This window comes from Pongo pygmaeus, chromosome 3 (assembly GCF_028885625.2).
Source record: "Pongo pygmaeus isolate AG05252 chromosome 3, NHGRI_mPonPyg2-v2.0_pri, whole genome shotgun sequence".
Classification (NCBI taxonomy): domain Eukaryota; kingdom Metazoa; phylum Chordata; class Mammalia; order Primates; family Hominidae; genus Pongo; species Pongo pygmaeus.
In genome coordinates this window covers 98,417,172-98,431,365 of record NC_072376.2, presented here as the reverse complement: position 1 = coordinate 98,431,365, position 14,194 = coordinate 98,417,172, and the positions used below count along the sequence as shown (strand labels likewise).

General features: G+C 35.1%; 1 protein-coding gene across 4 annotated transcripts in view; it reads right to left on the bottom strand.

Moving 5' to 3' along the window:
- Nucleotides 1–321: 321 nt before the first annotated feature.
- ARHGAP24 (Rho GTPase activating protein 24) overlaps nt 322–14,194 on the bottom strand; it is a 518,413-nt gene continuing 504,540 nt past the window's right edge. For all 4 annotated transcript variants that reach the window (XM_054485627.2, XM_054485630.2, XM_054485628.2 and 1 more), the window contains 2 exons: nt 6,756–7,830; nt 322–2,016 (listed from right to left, as the gene is read on the bottom strand). In XM_054485627.2, coding sequence (XP_054341602.1) covers nt 1,773–2,016; nt 6,756–7,830 — 1,319 coding nt within the window. In that variant the 3' untranslated portion in view covers nt 322–1,772. The remainder of the gene's footprint in view (nt 2,017–6,755; nt 7,831–14,194) is intronic.

The window sequence follows — 14,194 nt, the reverse complement described above, 5'->3', positions numbered from 1 at the left end:
TAAGGACTGGAAATAAGTGAAAAGATATGAAGGGAGAGTTATTAAGATCAATTTTCACATTTTGAGTTTGAATTTCCTATCGTATGTCCAGGTGGAAGTAACTGGTTAAATAATTGGAAAGAGAGAGAAAAGGGAATTAAAGAAATTATTGCTATAAAGGTACTGGTTGATACCATAGGACCACAGACGCTTGCTCAGTGGGAGAGTAAAAATAAAACCAAGACAGTGGCAAGGATGAAAGCAGTACAGACCACTTTCCCTCTTGAAAATAAATAAACACATGCAAGCATTCAACCTTCAAACAACACAAACCCCATAAACTCAAGTATGTAGTCTTTATTTCCGATTATGCTTTTTGTAACTTTTTGTTCTACTGTGAGAAAGATTATTTGCCTGGCTTCTCAAAACCATTGCCTTATTGTGAAGAACTGTTCTCCCAAAACTCTAGCTCCAAAGAGCCATGGGTTTTTCTAGAAAATTAGCATTGCTGAGGTTCACGTATTTGCCAAAATTGGAACTTTAGGCATTCACCTTTTAAAATTATTGTATGTTTCAGCAGGAAAGACTGATACTGTCAAAATTAGAAGCAAAATTGTTTGTTTCTTCTAAACTTTTCTCCTTCTCCTCCTGCAGCCCGGCCCCCTCCCACTATCTTCTTGCTGCAAACCAACTTTGCCAGCTGTAGTAGGGAGAGAATCCCAGATGGCAATAGCCTGAATGAGAAAAAAAAATGTCACTACATGACACATACTCTAGCAGTTTCACTTAGAGGGAAACAGTAATACCATTACACTGCTGGTATTCTAAAGTGCAGTTGTTGGGAGGTGGGAGAGGTTTGAGTGGGAGACAGTTGCTCATGTGGGCATGGTTTAGCAAGCATTGTTTCCCAATACCCAAGTAGCAGGAGAATTCCTCTAAAACTATCCAGCAGTTAAAGAGATTCAGTCCAGAAGGACAGAGTAATTCAAAGCCTGAATCGTTAAATGCCATTCTTTACCATTTTTTCTTCTCTAAGGAGCATTCTGCATTGGCGATACGCACTGAGGATCTGGCAAGGTAGACAGTGGGCCTCAGAAAGGGACTTTCTCATGGAGTCTCAAAGTTCCTATGTCAAATCGCCTCGCAAAAGCAAAACTGAGTGGTGCCAGGGGAAGAATTTTAAAAGCAGCTCAAAGGTTCCTGGTGATTCGACTGTATTTTATAAAACTATTTACATTTCTCTTTTTGGTCATGACAAAGTCTATTGGCACAAACAGCACAGCCACAAAGTATTCTTCGGATTTTAATAACTCATATATTTATATATATATATTTATATTTTTGCTTATCTTCATTTCCTCAGCAAAAAGGGAAATAAAAATATTGATCTATAAAATAAGCCGATGATAACACAATGCCAAAAATAGCTTATGTTAAGTGCAAGGGGTGAAGCTTGAAAGCAAGCTAAATTGCAACAACATATTGATTTAACATTTTAAATACAAGACTTGCAATAAAATAATTCTTGAAATATGCTTCTCATTTTTAGTTTACTTTTGAAAAACTACTCTATATACACATATCCAGTTGTAACACTTGACAGTAGCATTATGGGGCATGATATAACTTTGGTACACATTGCAGATATGGATGGTTAATGTCTGTAAATGATATTCCTTCACCAGTTAGACTTCTGTACATCCAGGTGACCAGCCACCTGGTTCTTAGTCATATCCCACTAGAATCCCTGGAGTCCTTGCCAGAGCCATCAGAGATAGCAGGTGAAAGCAGGCTCACTGGATCCATATTGTGTTTCCTCTCTCGGTTCTCCTGGGTTCCACTGTCAGTTCTCCAAACGTGGAAAAAAACTGCTCCATTTCTTTCTGTAGCATGTCATTTCTTTTCTCGGCATCTTCTTTTGCTCGCTCGGCATTTCGCATTTTTATTTCTATCATTGTGAACTTTTTCCTCTCCTGATCGAGTTCATCATGGAGGCTCATCATTTCTGTTTCCAAAGTCAGGTTTCGCTGTTCTAAGCTACAAAGGATGTGGGGGAGGGGGGATGGGGAGGCAAGAGTAAGAGATAAGGTGATTTTATTCACTTGAAATGCAAGAGGCATACAAATATTTTCTAAACTCTCTATGATGCTTAGGAAATTGGAATAAAGCCCTTTCAATGATTTAAAGGATGTAATTTTGCTGTATTATTTTACTATTTGCTAAGATGATTTACTGTCACTTTAGTAATTAGGTCCCAAGGCCTCTCTTGGAAGCAGCTGTCATTTAATAGTAAATAAGAGAATGCCAGCACAGATAAGCCAGTAACACATGCCGGGCAGAAGAGGCAGAAAGCTTCTTGGACATTAAATTGTAAACTTGACTACACTAAATGCAGCGGGAAAGTCTGATACCATTGGAAAAAAAAAGAGGGCAATAACATTTGCTTTCTATAAAAGGAAAAATAGTGATTGATAGGAAAATGTCATTGTTGGTTAAGTTCACTGCTAAGAATGGGGTTTTTGGAAGCATATAGAGTCCCATCTTATAAAAGAGTACCCAAAGTAATGAGCTTACATTGATACGAGAGGTAAAGATCACATGTGTTAAATAAACACTGCATCTTATATTTTGTAAAAATAAAGCCCATTCCTTGCTATCCCCAATTTTCACTGCTTCCCAAGTTATTAATATAGCTCAGGGCATAGGTATTTTATATCTCTATAAATTGATAGTTGTTTTGTATAGCTTTTGGATAATTGTAGAATTCGCAGTAACATTTTTAAAAACAGAGACTGTTTTCTCCACAACCACTAAGATCCAAATCATATACATATATTATTCAAAAGAGGGCTATTAAAGTTACATCTCTATTTAAGATGTATCTTGGCCTTGGCTGACTTTTTAATTTCTCCTATTCTGAGCAAAAGTCCCATGGGACTCATTCAAACTTACCATACCACTGAAAGTTGAAAGGTTAATGCATGTGTAGCTCTCAGGTATCTGATTATTTTAATAACAATTTTAAAATTAAAATCTCAATTGTGTTTCTGCTTTGAAAAATTTGATCCTCACATGTTGATATTTCATCCAGATAATAAGAACACTTAAAAATTAATCTTCCTTCTCTTTGTAGGCAACTAGATTTTTAAAAAATAATAGTTCATATTTTGTAATCCTACATCATTTAGAAGGCTATTTTAAACATATGACCACATTTTTACATGAAAATTTGGTACTATGCTGGTTGCCACTCAGAATTATTCTACAATATATTCTCTTTGCTTTCCAAAGCTATTTTAGAGCCAAAATATTGGAAGAAATTGAAGTTAAAATACTGAGAAGGACAACCCTTACAAAACAATATATTGACACATTTGTATGTATCAGGTGCTTGTGGAAAACTTCCAGGAATGAAAAGGACTAAGTTGAACACAGAAGAAATCCCTCCCAATGCAAACATATAAAAGTTCTGGAAAATTTTTAAGAAATATATTTTTAAAATACATCATCAAGGTTAAAATAAAAGAGCAGCTTCAGGTATCAGAACCAAGGAAGAAACTGAAATATAGAACAAAAAGTAGAAGCACATGAGGGATATTAGTCTTGGATCGAGGCCACAGAGCTTGGGTCTAGGTTTTTCTTTTGCACATAGGGACAGAAGATGAGGCCTCCAGTATTAGGCAGGCAGAAAACTACAAGTAATTTAACTGAGGGCTTGGAACATCGACTGATTTGATGAAGAAGAGACTACAAAATATCTAATCACGGGTCTGGGGAAGTATGAGAATTGAATTAGCACATCAGAGCATTAGTAAGCTACAAAACAGATCTGAGAAAAGTTACCTAGAATGCCTCGAAAATGATAATTATAGAAATTTAATATGGAAAAAAGAAGTTAACAAAGACAGAGGATAGATTAACAAGGTCAAGCATAGCTTAATAAGGGCTCTGGAAAGATAAAATTGAGAAGGTAGGAAGATGAAATAGACAAAAAGATGATGAAAAAAATATTCCAGAATTGTAAAGATGCAAGTTGTTACATCAAATCATGAAACAAAGTTTGAAAGTTAAATAAAGGAAAAGACATATCAGGAAGTTACTAATCAAAGGAAGATGGTATGACAATATTAATATCAGAAAAAATAGAGTTTCAGGTAAAAAGCATTATTACAATGAAAAATAAGCACTAATTAATGATAAAAGGATCAATTCTTCAGGGAGATATGAACAACTCCAAACTTCCATTCACCTAGTAGTAGAGCCCCAAATTGTTCAATATAAAATATGACAAAATTATAAAAAGAAACTGATAAACTCAGAATATTGTTAGAAAATTTTAAAGTATCTTTCTCAAAAATTATAGGTCTAGCTGATAAAAATGAGGAGAAATATAGAAGCTTTGAATAGCCTGATTAACAGACTTGATCTGTTGGTCATATATAGAATCCCAATCCAGTAATAAGGGAATAGTTTTAATAGACCAAATAATTAATATCATCCAGATGAACTTCTCTGACCACAATACAATATTTTCTAAGAAAATTAAGTTAGAAACTAGCTGAGTGCCATGGCTCACGCCTGTAATCCCAGCACCTTGGGAGGCCGAGGTGGGTGGATCATTTGAGGTCAAGAGCTCAAGAGCTGCCTGGCCAACATGGTAAAACCCCCGTCTCCACAAGAAAAAAAATTATCCAGGCGTGATGGCATGCATCTGTATTCCAAGCTACTCAGGAGGCTGAGGCAGGAGAATCGCTTCAACTTGGGAGGCAGAGGTTGCAGTGAGCCAAGTTTGCATCACTGCACTCTCCAGCGTGGGCAACAGAGTGAGACTCTGTCAAAAAATAAAAAATAAAAAAAAAATAAGAAAAGAAAAGAAAGTTAGAAAAAGTTAGAAACCAATTTGGAGAGGGAAAAAGAACATATGTTTCAAAACTAAAAACCATATATCTCATTGATTGATAATTAAAGTAAAATATCATCTATCTGTCTACCTACCTCCCTACCTATTTACCTACCACCCTCAATACTTATGGGGTAAAGTTATAAAGGAATTTAAACATATATCTCATTGATAATTAAACAAAGTAAAATATTATCTATCTATCTATCTATCTATCTAGCTATCTATCATCTACCTACCTACCTACCTATTTACCTACCTACCTATCTATCCATCCATCTACCTTCAATGCTTGTGGGGTAAAGTTATAAAGGAATTTAAAGAAAAATGAATAACTTTAAACAGAAATGATCAAAATTTAGCCAGAACAGTTAACTTTCTATAATTTCATGGCTAGGAAACGAGTAGTCCCCCACCCTCTACCTTACTGCAGAGCTCTCCCTTGGCCTGTCACGAGGGTAAGAATGTGACAGTGAAATGGCCCATTAAGATGACCTCTATTGGGAAGTTCTATCAGCTTATCAAAATCTCTGAAATATACCATAGATCTCAGAACATATATGCATCAGCAACATCCTCAGAAATGAATGTATCCATCTGCAAATTCATAGTGATAACTTTTTTCTTTTTCTACTACATTTAAAGTGTGACCCCTTGCCTCAAAACATAAGCTTCCCAGTGTGAAATGCTAATTAATCATCATGGATTGGCAGTAATTCAGAATTCCAATACATAGTGGTTCCAAAAACTACATTCAGAAAGAAGAGTAACCTTTTAAGATGATGACCCTATATTTTTCTTTAAATCTCCTGTCACTCTCCATTATATAGAAAAATTCAAACCACAATTCCACTCAGTGAAACTTACCAAAAAAAACTTTCCAAGGAAGTAATTTATCTATCTCATTTATAAGTAGTATTTTTTAATATTTATTTTGCCATAGCTTCTGAAAGTATGTTATCTTTTTGTCTGATAATTGATGAATGGATAGGAAACATATTAAGGTAAATTAAAGCCAACTTAACAACCGACTGAGGATCCTAGCACAACATGGAGGAAGGGTCGTCCAAATCACACAGCCTGAAACTGGGACTGAGACCATTAGAGGAGCTACTCCTACTTTGATCATTTTATGAGAAGATGCACATTGATATAATTAGGTTTTAGCATAATTGCTTCTTTATAAATCATATTCTTTCTTCCTCATTTAGGCTACAGTCTTCCTTGTTCATGTGAACATACTTCACGTCATCCCTCTTCTCAAAAACCTCCATGGATTTCTATCTCAGAGTAAAAGTCAAAGGCTGAAAATCAGCCTGTCAATCCCCTATGTCACCTGGCTCTTATGGCCTCTCTCAGCTCATCTGAATCCTCAGCATCTGGAATAGAGCCTGGCAGATAGAAGGCACTCTCTCAACATTCAATGATTGAAAGAATAAAACATGGAGGTCTATTTACTTCTACTTTTATTTTTACCCTAGTTTCATCCTTTTCTTGTTAGTGAAAACTAACAGGCTCCTAATGCTCTGTCCATCTCCTCACAGCCCCTCTCCTTCCAGCCTCTAATGCAAATCTATCTATTTAATAATAATCAAAGATGACATTATTGAGCCTATTCTGTACCAGGGAAATGTTCAATCACTTCTTATGTGCTTTTGAGGTAGATACTACTAGTATTTAAATTGTTTACATTAGGGAATCAAAGCTCACAGAGATGAAGCTAACTTGCACACAGTCACAAAGCTCATAAATGGTGGAGCAAACTTGGGTTTCTTTGACTTTAGAGCCAGCATATGTCACCCTCAATGTGATCCCGTCCCACAGTAGGAGGCTACTGAGCCCTCTCTGGTAGTTACAACCTCCAGATTTTCCTTACCTCTTTATCCTGGACTCATACTCTATCTTCTGTTTGGTCATTTCCTGTTTCAGGCTGGAAACTAAACTGTGCAGTGCACTGTGGTTGCTGCTGCTGTTGCCCACAAATGTCTCACTGTTGTCACTGCTGCTGGTGGCACGACTACTTCGACCTCCCACACTCCTATGGTCACTTTTGCTTTCATAGTCCCTGGGGTGGGAAAGGTCATCCTGTGGGGGCCCATCCAAAACAGGGTCCTCAAAGTTCCCCCCATAAAAGTCTTGCTCTGGGCAGGTGGTGGTAGAAGAGCGACAGGAGTTGGAGTTCTCAGGAAGGGAGATTTCACAGGAGGAAGTGGACCAGGTAGCACTGTCGATGCTCTGCTTGTCATCAAGGTTCATCATGGAGAACTGTTGATGGACATTATCATAGGTGGACAGTCTGTTGTGCTGGCCTAACTCTCCAGCTTGTTCTTTCTGCTTGTTATCCCTCAGGGTCACATAGCCATTTGGCAGCCAGCTCATGTTTCGAACATTTGTGGGGTTCCCGAGTGTGTCGCTGTTCAAAATGCCCATGCGCACCGTTCCATTCTGTACACTGTGCGTGCCCATTTTGGTACCAGATCCCTTCAGTGAAGAAGTCCTTCTGGCCTGTAGGCTCCCATTGGGGGTGGTTTGGGTTTTCTCAAGACCTTCTGCATTGCTGCTGCTGAAGGACCCATTGGTAACTATCCCACTACCCTTATTAAAGGCTGGGTTCTTTTTGACCATGAGAGGGGGGCTTCTAGACACATCTAGCTTGTGAACACTGTTCCTTGGGCTGTTGGTTTTGCTGCCTGATAGAGCTGTGGGGGATCCATTGTCCATGCTGCTTCTCTGGGGTGACTCAGACTTGTCCCAGGAGCACTGCCTACTAGGGCTGTCCTTGGTGTTATTGTTCTCCTTGTTCTGTAACTGCCCCATGGTGGCTTTCTTCTGAATTTCATTGTTGTTGCTCACTCCATCTTGGGGCTTTCTTTGTAGTTCTGCATCTTTGGGAAAGAGGCAATCATGTTTGCTAATCATCACTGACATCAACTGCTGGACCACCACGGTGCCTAGAATTGCATAGAACATAAAGTGGCATGAGTGAGACAGTTTTTATTTATTTCTATTTCAATGTGACTCTTAAAGAAACACATTCAAGAGAACATTCATTATTACTAGCAGTACCAAACCATATTCTTAACTATGATAATAGCAATAGAAGCTAAAACATCTTGAACATTTACTCTGTGCCATGAACTGTGTCAAGCACTTTGCTTTTGTAATTTATTGAATTTTGAAACAAATCTATACATACATACTGTTATTATCACTGTATTATAAAGGTTAAGTAACTTGATTAAGGTTACACGTTAAGGACCAGACCCAGGGCTTGATCCCAGAGTTCATTAAAAACCTGGGCTCTTAATCATAATACAATGTTTATTACAAATTTGACATTTAATTCTGAGAAATATTTCTTAGGAGGAGGTCACTGTGACCTCTCATCTAATCATTGCCTCAAACTATCAAGATACTTTAGTGGTATCTGTAAATGGAGCCCAATACAATCAGGTGGATGCATGGTTTCTCTAAGGTATCAAGATAATGAAAATCCATAAGACTTTTGTTTACCATTCAAAAGCTTCACGGCATTTTAAGCAACATCAGCCAGAATGGTGTAGTGAAGACCGCCAAAAATCCTCTTCAGCATATAAGCAACTAGCAAAAATTTCCAGAATCAACTATTTTGGAATTCTGTAAATTAACTAATGGCTTGATGCAATCTGGAGAGTGTTTACTTAAGAAAAATGGCTGAATCTCAGTAAGAGCAGCAAGGTCTGTGGCATTTTAACTTGCTCTAATCTTCTCCTCCTCTCCTAGAAAACCAACAGCCCAAAATCACAAAGAAAACCAGCTATCTGGCAGCCACTGGAATAGGCAGAGCAGGGTTGGAGTTTATATAGTTTCTATATATATATAGAAACTATATAGTTTCTATATAAAATACTTAAAACTTGAGATTTGGTGAAGAAAATGATGAAAAAAGGCTTTTGACAATGCATAATTCCATTACAACAGCAGCTAATTGAGAGGCTGTCAGGGAGTAGAAACCTGACCTGGGGCAAGGCCACTCTTTAGCTCCAGTGACACCTGGGAAATATAATTCAAAATCAGATTTTGAAGAGGAAAAAACATATTATATTCATTTATATTCTACACACTTTTCCTGTGATGATTCAAAACTTTAGACTGCATATCAGCAATAAGCAAGATCTACTGCTACATCTATGTTATTCAAATTTTAAAGTTCATAAAAATTACCTGGAGATCCTGTTAAAAGGAAGATTGAAATTCAGTAGGCATTGGGTGGAACATGAGATTTTGCATTATAAACCAGCTTCCAGATAACATCAGCAATAATAGAATAGTAGCACTGGCATCACCTGGAAGCTTGAAAATTTCAGCACCCAATGCAGAGCTTCTGAATCAGAATCCTCAGGTGATTCCTGGGTGCATTACACTTTGAGAAACACTGTAGTAGATGCAAATGTTTCCCTTATATCTTCCAAATTAAATTTCTTGAAAGTCCGAAAGACAGGATTCATTCTTTTTCGGATGAGAAAATTGAGGGTCAGAGAAGTTAAGCTATTTGCTCAGGGCACAGAGACGAGGTGATCAAGGTGAAATGTAATATTTAGTCTTATTCCAAATTATGCATTTGTCCTACTATATTTCAGCTGCTGCAATTTAAAATTGTAGCAGTAATAAGTAAACTTGGGATAGTTTTAAAGATAAAACTAGATAAAGACAAATATCTATTGAATTACCATCAATTATTACAGAATTGTGAAAAAAGACTGAATGTAATAATTGATTGTATTATATAGCCTTCTTTTTCTCTTTAAGTAATCTCCGAATTTGTCATCATATTTCCCATGCATGTTAGCAGTGAATCTGATAAAAAGAATTTTAGAGCAGTTAGAATAACACTGTCAAACTTGTGTACTGTGCTTGAAGACATTGTGTATTCAATGCTATTTTACTATTTGCCCATATGCAGACACACTTTTGGAGGTTTGCAGTTTCCATTATATATGACTGTCTAGTATTTTGGGAAAACGGACCTTTTTCCTATCATTGGAATGTTAACATTTGAAGTATCACTGCTTCACGTCACAGCTATGAACTGTGTGGGAGCATGCAATTAATTGAAGAGCAACATCCTTACGGTCTCCATGATGAGTTTGTGAACAGCCATGTCAAAGTGTACTTGTCACAATTATGGAGTATGAGTGTCAGGTCCCTAGAGATTTAAACTCTCTCTTGTATCTTGGGAAGCTTTGATTCCATCTAGCCTCTGGGATGATAAATTGCCGTAGCCCCTTGTAAAGAGACTTTCTTAGAATTTTTATAGTCGTTTAGGACAGACTAGACTAGATGATGTGTGTGCCACTATACACACTATCACTTTTTCCTTTTGATTCCCTGCCATTTTCTTCTTAGAATGCCAATGAGGAACATGAAGCCCAGATAATGAGGTCTGAGTGGTTATAATCACTAGCCCATTCTGAAGAGTCCAAGCAGATTCTGGAGTCCCACTGTGCTACACGATCCAGCAATTCTTCCCTGAACCATATGATTTTATACAGGTTGACTCTAAATACTACATAATAGGCACTTTTCATCATAAGCATTGGCTAAAAATTTGATTTTTCTTTAAAAAAACCTATGGACTTTAAATATATGTAAATGCAAAAATATATGTAGATGACAGTATTCTGTGCAATATAGTTTCAATTTGTATTTTTTGCAATGAATAACTTTGTACATGTGTCATTTTGCATGTTTGAACGTATCTGTAAGATACCTGATGATTTTTGACAAATGTATATACTCCTGAAAATACCACCTCATCATGATACAGAAAAGTGACACTTATGCCTCTTTGGAGTCAGTTCCCTGCCCCTAACTCTGGCCCATAGCATCCTTGATGTGCTTTCTGTCTCTATAGTTTTGCCTTTTTTACAATTTCATATAAATGGAATAATACAGTATGTAGACTTTCATGTCTAGGTATTTTCCACTTAGCATAATACTTTTGACATTTATGTTGTTACATGCAGCAGTTCGTTATTTTTATTGTCAAATAGTATTACTTGCTGTAGATGTGCCACAATTTATCTATTCACTAGTTGATGGAGAATTGGTCTGTTTCCAGTTAGGGGCTAATATGAATAGTGTTGATATGAACATTTGGCTGCAAGTCTTGGGTGAACATATGTTTTCTTTTTCCTTGGGTAAATGTTTAGCACATGGTTCTGCTGGGTTTTATGGTTACTGCATATTTAAGTTAGTAAGAACCTACCTAATTCTTTTGTGAATTGGTCCTAACATTTTGTATTTCTACCAGCCAAACGTGGTATATTTTCAGTCTTAACTTTACACTTTGTAAGAAATGTGTAGAGACATCTTATTATGGTTTACATTTTAGTTTTTCCAATGACTAAAGATGCTGAGCATCCTTCCATGTATTATTTGCTATTTGTGTATCTTCTTTGATGATGTGTATATTTCAAATCTTTCACCATTTTTTCATTGAGTTGACTGTCTTGTTTTGCATGAGTTCTTTACATATTCTTAAAACAAGTTATTTATCAGATAGTGATTTGCAAATGTAGTCCCCATTTCCAAAAAGGCTTGACTTTTTGAAAAGTGTCAATTTTGACAAAGTCCAACTTATCAAATAATTTTTTTTAAAAATATTTTTATAGTTAGAGCCTTTTGTGCCCTAAGTCTTGACTAGCACAACGTCATAAGATTTCTTTAAAAATATTTTCTTCTGTATATCTTATACTTTTAACTCCTACATTTAGGTCTGTGATCCATTTTAAGTTTTTTGTATGTGATGTGAGGTAAGGATTGAGGTAATTTATTTATATTTTTTAGGGCTATGAAATTGTTCCAGCGTCATTTGGGGAAATGACCTTCCCCTTTCCATTGAAATGCCGTGGTACATCGGTCAAAAATCAAATGATTATACATATTTCTGGACTATCTGTTCTATTTCATTGATCTGTGTGTCCATCTTTATATCAATACCACACTTTTAATTATGTGTGACTTTACACTAAGTCTTGAAATCAAGTTGTGTATATTCAACTCTGTTATTTCCTTTCAAATTATTTGTGCTATTCTAGATAGCTTTTATTTCCCTGTAAAACTGATAATCAGATTGTCAATCTCTACAAATAAAAATTCTGATGGAATATTTTTGTGACAATTATATTAAAACTATAGGTTAATTTTAGAAAAATTAATAGCTTAATAATATTGAGTATTCTAATACATGAGCAGGGTATATTTCCACATTTATGTAGTTCTTATTTGTTTGTTAATGTTTAGTAGTTTTCAGAGTGTGTCTTATACATGATTTCTGAAATTTCTCCCTAAATATTTTAAATTTATGAGTGTTGTTCTAAACAATAACTTTTATTTCAATTCTAATTGTCCAATGTAGTATGTAGAAATACAACAAAGTTTTATAAATTGACTGTGCATTATGTGATCTTTATATATTTGTGTATTAGTTATACTAGTTTTATTTGTCGATTACAAAGAATTTTCTACATAGATGTTCATGTTGACTGTGAATAAAGAGAGTTTTACATATTCCTTTCCAATTTTATACCTTTTATTTATTATTACTGGCTAGGATTTCCAGTACAATGGAAGCGGTGGGATAAGGTAAACTTACCTTAAACCCGATCTTAGAGGCAAAGCATTTGGTCTTTTACCATTAACGATAGTATTTTAACTAAATTTTTCAGAGATAACCTTTGTTAATTTGAGAAACTTTCAAATTTTTTTATCTGCATCTGCGATGATTTTTTTTTTGTATCTTAAAGTGGTGTATTAATACAGTGAATTACATTGATTGATTTTGGCTAACCAACCTGTCTTCCTGGGATAAATCCCACTGGTCCTGATTTATTATCCTTTTTATATGGTGAAGTCAATCCAGTAAGGTTTTGTTTAGGATTTATATGTCTATATTCATGAGGGATATTATTCTGTATTTCTCTTTTCTTGTAATATCTTTATCTGCTTTGATATCAGAGCAACACTGGCCTCATAAAACTAGTTGGCAAGAATTCCCTCTACCTCTTTTTTTCTGAAAGAGTCTGTGCACAATTAATATAATTTATTCTTTATATGTTTGTTAGAATTCACCAGTAAATTTAAGTTAGAGGTGTTTTTGTTTTTGTGGGAATGTTTTTAGCTACGAATTCAATTGCTTTACTAGTCTCAGTTTCTTTCTTTCTTTCTAATCTTGAGTGAGCTTTGGTTTGTATCTTTTAAGGAACTTGAACATTTCATCTCCATTGCCCAATTGCTTGGCAAAAAGTTGTTCATAGTAGTCCCTTATGATTATTTTAACATCTGTAAGATCTTTGATAGGTCACTCCTGTTAAACCTGATAGAGGTAATGTAACTTTGTTTTTTCTTTTCTGATCTTTTCTGATGAGTTTTATCAATTTTATTGATCTTTTTAACAAACCAGCTCTTGGTTTCACTGGTTTTCTAGATTGTTTTTGTTCTCTCTCTATTTTCTTGATTTTTGTTCTTATCTTTATTACTCCTTGCCTCTGTTTCTGTTGGTTTAAATTACCTCTTCTTTTTGCAGCTCTCTGAAAAGGAAACTTAGATAATTAAATTTAGGTCTTTATTCTTTCTGATATAAGTCCATAATTATGTGAATTTTCCTCTAAGTCCTACTTTAGTTGTATCACACAAACTTGGTAGAACTTTTTCCTTTCATTTAGTTTTTAAACATACCTGTATCTTTATATTTTAAATGACGTGTACACAGTATAGAGTTGAGTGTTGAATTTTTATTTATTTTATCTCTGCCTTTAGACTGGAATATATAAGGCATTAAGATTTAATGTAATTATCGATATGGTTGAGTTTAATTCTGTCATCATGGTATTTTTTCTACTTGTCGCATCTGATAATTGCTCCTCTTTTATTTTTTTACGTTCTTTTTTTTAAAAAAAGTTTATTATTATATAACATTCCATTTTATCTTTATTGTTGGCTTATTACCTAATACTTTAGTTTATTTTTTAGTAGTTGTTCTATGTTTATAATATTCATATTTAATTTATTACAGTCTACCTTTAAATAATATTGCAACACTTTGCATACAAATTAAAAGCCTTAAAGTAGTCTGCTTTCATCTGTTTGCTTCCATTTTCTGTCTTTTATTCTGTCGTTGTCATACATTTCATTTCTGTATGTATTATGTATCCCGTATTACATTATCTTATTTTTGCTTTATACAACAGGGTATCTTTTAATGAGATTAATAATAAAAAATATTATTTTATATTAATCCACACATTATTGCTGTGCAGTGCTCTTCATTCACCT